This window comes from Hippocampus guttulatus, chromosome 17 (genome assembly GCF_054856545.1).
Source record: "Hippocampus guttulatus isolate MCC_2025c chromosome 17, RoL_Hgut_1.0, whole genome shotgun sequence".
Classification (NCBI taxonomy): Eukaryota; Metazoa; Chordata; class Actinopteri; order Syngnathiformes; family Syngnathidae; genus Hippocampus; species Hippocampus guttulatus.
The window spans coordinates 3,336,418-3,343,945 of record NC_141277.1 but is presented as its reverse complement, the minus strand read 5'-3'; the positions used below and the strand labels follow the sequence as shown (position 1 = coordinate 3,343,945).

General features: G+C 44.8%; 1 protein-coding gene across 1 annotated transcript; it reads left to right on the top strand.

Moving 5' to 3' along the window:
- The first annotated feature begins 658 nt into the window (after window positions 1–658).
- Window positions 659–6,915, top strand: klf4 (Kruppel like factor 4). The gene is made up of 5 exons (XM_086134762.1): window positions 659–897; window positions 1,024–1,132; window positions 3,155–3,989; window positions 4,359–4,529; window positions 6,066–6,915. Exons 1-5 carry the CDS (start codon window positions 893–895, stop codon window positions 6,239–6,241), a joined length of 1,296 nt encoding a protein of 431 aa, XP_085990888.1. The 5' UTR covers window positions 659–892; the 3' UTR covers window positions 6,242–6,915.
- Window positions 6,916–7,528: the final 613 nt, after the last annotated feature.

Below are 7,528 nucleotides of genomic sequence, written 5' to 3'. Positions count from 1 at the left end.
ATTATCTAGCTTCGCTACTTCCACTAGTGCTGTAAATGGATCGAGTGTTGTTGTTGTTTTTTGCCCAATCAAATTTTAGCCTCTATTTGCTGCCAGGTCACTCTAATCTGCCCTACACTTCAAGAATGTATAGTATTGGCCTACGTCACGAAAGCTATATTTGCATAGGGACTGTTTCTTTCACCTGTCAGAGATCTAATTCACGATTCTCGAAGGCGTCAGCATTTTTCGGCCCTCTGATTGGTTAGTGAGAGAAAACTTTTTTTCAACCAACTTTGACCGGCAGAACACATCATATTTAAAAATCACCATCTCTGGTGTGTTTGTTGTGTTTTTTGTTTTTGTTAGAAACAAGTGCAACGGCCAGCCACCGCGTCCTCACGAAACCGAAGCTCGCTATATTCGAACATGGCGCCCGATGTAAACCTGTAAATACGGCAGAAAACGACCGGGTGATCCCGTCTACACAATAAACTACTCTTCCGGCCAATAACTTTTTACAGGTCTTCAGCCACTTTTCACAGGACCAAGCGCACAATGCGCATGGCAACCGTTGTTAATACAAACAACGGGCAGACTCGCGTCACAACGGGGCGGAGCCTCAGCCGGCGCTTTAAAGAGGAACGGCTCCGCGCGCAACTCTCACTCCACACGCACCAAGACGCGCTGCCACCGCTCCTTTTGCGCGTGGCCAGCGAGGGAATCCCCCCCTCCCCCTCCCAACCCCCACCGCCCGCAAACACGGCCGGCGCCTTCGCGTCTTCCCACAACAAAAATAACAACTAACCCACGCGCGAGGGGCTTCTTCTTTCGCAGCATGTCTTGACACACGGCGGAAGGGCTACTTTTTACCCTCCTAACTTCTTCCAAGTTCGATCAGAACATCTTGTGAATGAGGTGACTATTTTTGGGGGGAGGACCACCACCACCACCACCACCACCACCACCACCACCACCACCAAGGAGTTACAACATCAGGACTGGCACTTTATTATTTTTTATTATTTTGTCGTCTATCTTTAGGCAGCCTCCAAATGACGTCGAGATGGCTTTAGGAGGGACCCTGCTGCCATCCATTTCCACCTTCACCAGCCCCGCTGTCAAGACCAAAACCATAGGAAGTGCCAACCTAGTGAGTACAAGTCACCCAACTACCTTAGGAGTCCAAGTTACAACTCTTTACTTGAGTGGACTAGTTTATGTCTGTGAGGCAACTTTTTCCAACTCAAGATCCAAAACACGAATATAGTTCACTCGCTGCTACACAAACTTTGCAAAAATTTGATATCACACTAATATAGACGTGGCTTAAATATTTTATTGGAACACCAGTGGCAGGTTAGACCAGTCAGTAATGGCCGACATAACTTTGTTTATTTCTGTCATCATTAAAACACCAGTCTGGAGAAGCTTTTTAACCCAAATGTTTTTTGTTTTTTTACGCTAATACATGTTTTCTCCCTTCAAACTTATTGCTATACGCAAAAATGGAGAAAAAAAATTGTACAGTAAAGCACAAACATGTATGGGCATACCACAGGCCAGTGTAATGTATAGGCAAGATGCCACAGCTGGCCCAAACAAACAAATATGTATATTTTTTCCATTTAGTTAATAGATAATACCCATTACGTAGTAGGGCTTTATCAACATTAATATTTGTCATGCTGCACTATAATGTCTTATACGTATATATGTATGTATAAAGAGCTCACAGCAATGGTATGAATCCACATTTGAGCTGGATGGTTCTATCTTACTTTTCGGGAAAAAAAAGTCATCTAAGAAGATGGTCGGCACATATCACTGTATATCAACTCATAAACTATGTCATGACTGAAAAATGCTTTTGCCAAGAAATGATGAATTCAAGCCAACCAGCTTGGCCTGAACACAACGAAGTTGGACTGAAAACATCCGACATGCCGCTGATGTGCAGACTTTCAGCTTCGATTTAAGAGGCTTGCCAAAACAAAACAAAAAACATTTGCCATTTAGGAATAACATCAATTTGAATGGCGTGCCTTCATTCATTTAGACACGCATTATTTGCTCCAAAATTAATTTTAGGGATTATTTAGCCGTACTTAAAAGTATGTATGAAGAGATTTTGAGGTAGCGACTCTGTAAAGTTCATAATTAGCCAAAACATTTTGGGGGTCGCGTGGGAGGGGGGGCTCCCACATTCTGGAATCAGCTTGTTTCTAAAACAAAGATCAGTTTGTATCAGAGTGGCAGTTACAGAAAAGTGAGGACCCAAAAGCATACCACATTTCGTTGTCATGCCCCCAATTGGATGGAGAGCATTTTTTGGGGTGGTTGGCAATGTAGTGGGTGCTTCACAAAACCGACCGTGGACACGATAAACAGAAGGACTCAAGCAAATCGACATTAAATTAGGTCAGGCTTGTCCCCAAAATACTTCTTTTCTACCTTTGACTGTTGGCCTCGAGAACATTTTGGGATCCGGAAGAGTTAAATTGCAGACACCTTGGATTCAAATGATCGGCCTGATTAAAAGTAGTCAATTCCAATCTGGGGAAAGGGGACGTTATTGTACTTTTTCGGGGTGCGATGACTTGCTCCGGGGATTTTGACCAACTACGTACCTCCGGAGATGAACTGTTCATGTGGAAAAAGTCGATTGCTGTACGTTAAGGGTACAACGGCTTGTTCCCAAGTCACGAGTGCCTTGGCAAACGTCGCTCTTGAAAGCCGGATGAGCTGCCCAGCGCCAAATTGGATCCATTTATAGACTTGGAACATTGAAACGGCTGCCAGTGTGACATCTTACAAAAGGGAGCTTGTCATACTTCAGGGGGCAACGCGTCTTGTCCGATGATAAGATACCTCTGACCTACCTTTCGAGATAGCAATCCAAACCAAATCGGATATGTTTTTAGACGTGGAAGTTTGAAAACACTTGAGGTTTTGGACTTTTGGACTCTCAGGAAAAGGGAGATTGTTGTACTTTAAGTGAGTGTTCAAAATGGCTAGTCCCGAACATACTTTTTTTTCGTACAATTTACAGCAAAGGGCACTTGTCTGATTCAGGGAAAAAGGGATGAACAAAGACTTGTTTTTGAATCTTGACAATCACTTCCAAGGTGATGTCACTGCTGATGTCATGAATGCCTCTGAAACTTTCCTTTAGAGATGGAAGGAGGAGCCGTCCCATCTTAAGAGACTCGGCGTGCCAACGACCGGAAGCTCGGACGCAGCCCATCCAACTGCCACCTGCGCCACAAGCCCCAGCATGTCCAAGAAAGACACTGAGCCAGACCTGGACTTGGACTATGACTTCATTCTGTCCAACTCCCTGCTCCAGCAGCAGCAGCAACAGCAGCAGCAGCAGGACGATCTTATGGGGTGCGGTTCCGTCCAGGCTCTACCTCCCGGCTCGCCCGGGTCCTTCTCGTCCTCGTACCCCTTGCTGCCCTCCCCTCAGGGCTCGGCCGAGTTGCTCTACACCATTCCGGACATCAGTGACGTCTCGCCGTCCGGGGGCTTTGTGGCGGAGCTCATGCGACCCGAACTGGACCCGGCGTACCTCCACCCTACCAGCCTGCACGGCAAATTTGTGGTCAAGACCACAGTGGACCTGGGGGAGTACAACCCCAAGGCTTGCGTTAACGCCGCATCAGACCGCCCCGCCTCACGGGCCTCGCCGCCCTTTACGTGCCACCGCATAAAGCAGGAGGCTCCCAGTAACTGTTCCATCTCGCAGCCGATGGACCCGCACCGGCAGCGGCCCGCCCACCTCGAGCTGCACGGCTTCCCCGGAAACGGGGTTGGCTGCGCCATGACGGGCGGCGGCCGCCGCCTGTCCTCATCGTCGTCGCTCTCCCCAGATCACCCCCTGAGCCGCGAGCGCCAGGTGTTGGGCCACCCTCACGCTCAGATTCCTCTACCTCCCCACGGATACCACCACAGCTCACCGCAAGGATACACCGCCTACCCTCAGTCCACCGCCGTGCCACAGTACCAAGGTTAGCGGCTCACGCCATGTTCAACATCCGTGCATCAGTCGCAAGAAAACAAACGCAGACACTAACAAAGACCAGATTGTCAAAGAAATCTTTTTTTTTTAAATAGGGCCTACACAACATGGTGGGTTGTAATTATAGCCTAAAACAAGCACTTGAAAGGGATTAAAACCGACATCCCACGGCCTTGGACACAAAACCGTCTCTTAATCGTAGCGCTGCAGAAACCAGACCAGATGTGAAGCAAACGAAATGTATTGTTTTTCTTGTACGACTTGGAGTCGTTTTCCCACTGCGTGTCTGTGTCGTTCTGACACCACCTTGCATCGAAATCTTCCGCAAACCCGTGACGCCTCCCTGTTTTATACACAGACCCCCTCATGGTCTCCGGCGGTGACTGCTTACCAGAGGAGCCCAAGCCCAAGCGGGGGCGCCGCTCGTGGCCCCGCAAGCGCATCGCCACGCACACGTGCGACTACGTCGGCTGCGGGAAGACGTACACCAAGAGCTCGCACCTCAAAGCGCATCACCGCACGCACACAGGTAACCCGGAGCTCTCATCGCGTGCTTCTCAGACGGGCACCTTACAGCCGTATTGTACCTGAATATACGCTTGAAATTATGATTTTTATATTTTTAAATTAACACGAAGAGAAGGTATTGCGTATCTCAGTGGTTTCAAGCACTTTAAAACAATTCAAGTTTCAATCCCGGTATACTGTGTGTCCAATAAAAAGGAAAACATCTCCAAATGTTAGTTTTAAAAAATCTCGATCAGAAACGCAAACACAGTTTACTTTTATTTTTCTGAAGGGGGGGGGGGTGAAACTAGCATTTCATTGGACTGCATCAACACACACAATTATACAAACATGCAACTAACTACTGGTTATGGTTTTGGTTTGAAAATATGCCGCACACTGCTCAGCAAGAAGGAGACATTACTGGTGACAGTTGCAAGTGTTTTATCCCAAACAGAAACTCTTTGAGCCCTCAGAGTTCATTTTTTAGTTTGCCCATAAACTGCTCATATTTATATGGTGTGTACCAACAAAGATTTACCGGTACTTCAAACAAAGACCATTTTATTTTGAAATAGTAGAGAGGAACTGAAATGAAAGCACGGACCTTTTAGGGTTGTTAACCAAAAGCACACATTTTAACCACGTCAAACTCTGAAAATATGAAAAAAGGAAGCACATTTAAAAGACTTGCACCAAATCATTGCGAGAGAACATCATGTGAAGTGAATTCATTCGTGCCATTGGCATCATTTTATGAAGTAACATTTTAACATTCTTGACTGCCATACAACTGTAAAAAGAAAGTAACCCCTGTGTTAAAAAAAAAATGCAATTACAGCACTCACCCTTTGCAGACACCTGTCAGAATGGTGTCGGAGCAAGATATTTGCAAGGCGATACTGCCACCAAGTGGCAGTATGTAGCTATTGCTACATCTGTAACATCGTAAATTATCATTTGTATTTGTAATCTCTTTGTGTCCATAAAGTTCAAATTTCAGACGTATTTTTTCCTTCTAAGTTTGAGGAGTCCAAAACATAATTCGTTTTGAAAGCAATTTCGTTGAGGCTTTGCTGAGATGTATTCTGTAACTAATGCAGGGATGTCCAAACCTTTTCCACTGAAGACTGCGTCCAGATGGAAAAAAAAAAGAAAGACGGAAGTGAAACGTGCTCAGACCACATCCGATGCAGCAGTTCAACAGATGCTAAACATATTTTAAGGAAAAAACTGTCTACATCTGAGTTTTGTATCATCTGTGACAAAGCACATTAGCGATGAGAACAGTAGCCTGACACCTGGTGCTATTTAACTATTATTTTGAGTGATTTAAAAAGAATTAAAAGCATTGTAAAGCTTCATTTAACCTTTTTTTTTTAGATCACTCTCATAACATTCAACATTTTCACTTGTTTTTATAACCTAATGCGTATTTACTTTCATTATTTCGAATGCACTGAACAGAAAACATCCCGTGGGTCTTAAATGGCTTATGGGTCTGAATAACCCTGATATGAACTCCACTGACCTCCATTTTCTGTGTCCCACCAACTAGGAGAGAAGCCTTACCATTGTGACTGGGAGGGCTGCGGGTGGAAATTCGCACGCTCCGACGAGCTGACGCGCCACTACAGGAAGCACACGGGCCACCGGCCGTTCCAGTGTCAGAAGTGTGACCGGGCTTTCTCCAGATCGGACCACCTGGCCCTCCACATGAAGAGACACTTGTGAGGAGGGGACTCCCAAAAAACAAACAAACAAAGAAACATACATTCAAATGACATGCTGTGGCGTTCGCAGCTAAAGACAATCAAGACGAGACCTGCGAGTGTGGGTCAGAACGGGACCGAAAACTGGAAGTCAACTTTATTTATGTGACCAAACTCAAAGAGGACCAGCAACTGGAATCTCACATGGAAAATGTCCAGAGGCCTTCATGAAATTGCCAATGACACTGTATTAATAATGCACAGCTATATTTATACATATTCACATTTCACCTGTCACTTCAGGTACAATGTTAATTAATTTATACCGAATGGTGCTTTGTGACTTTTGCCCAAAAAGGTACCAAAGACTCGGTGACTAAGTGCCAAATATCTAGTGTTTCCCCTCTCTTCCACACTCAATAATCAGGTTTTGGAGCGGCGACGGCAATCTGAGAATGCACTGCAAGTTGCATAGTGCAATAATTTATAAGGAAACCTTGCTATTTTTATAATGGAACGAGTGACTCTGAACAAAAAAAAAAAAAGGGTTGAGGTTTTTCTTTTTTTGTTTTTATATAAGCCCAACTAAAAAAATGTAATATAATCTTCAACATTGTACATTTGTAGATAAAAAAAATACTTTGTTATTAAATGTTTTGTATTTTATGGTATAATAAAATGTATTTCAAATAAGGATACTGTAGTTGGGGTTTTTTTTCAATATGAGAAGACAATATTGGGCAGGGTGCCTGAACTTCATTAACTGACTGCACTCGACAAGTAGTTTGTAGTTGAAGTACAAATATTTTAATTGTTTGTGATCGTTTCATGTCTCGGCAGAGTTTGACGATGAGCAGATCATTTGAATCAGGTGTGTTGAAGTAGTTCTAGGGATCGAAAACGGGCAGGATTGGGTTCCCCATGAACCGGTGTTCCCTACCCCTGCTTTAGTCATGACTCATGACAGTTAAAAAATAAAACCTTATTCAAGTTGCTTTAGAAATCCTGCCAGAAATCAGCCATCCATTTTCTAATCCGTTTATCCTCACAAAGGTCGCGGTACACCCTCAACTGTTTGCCAGTCACTCGCAGGGCACACTTAAGACGAACAACCATTCACTCACAAGCACAATGAAGGACAATTTAGTGTTCCGCTAACCTGCTATGCATGTTTTGTGGAATGTGGAAGGAAACCGGAGTACGGCGAAAACATGCAAACTTCACACAGGAAGCCGGAATCGATCCGCGCACCTCTCCACCGGTCGCCTGACTGAAATTGGTACTGACAAATGAAGTGGCTAACCAGCAG

Coding starts and splice junctions, on each gene's coding strand:
- klf4 (XM_086134762.1), top strand. Junction 1,133..3,154: donor CCATAGGAAGTGCCAACCTA/GTGAGTACAAGT, acceptor ACTTTCCTTTAG/AGATGGAAGGAGGAGCCGTC. Junction 4,530..6,065: donor GCATCACCGCACGCACACAG/GTAACCCGGAGC, acceptor CCCACCAACTAG/GAGAGAAGCCTTACCATTGT.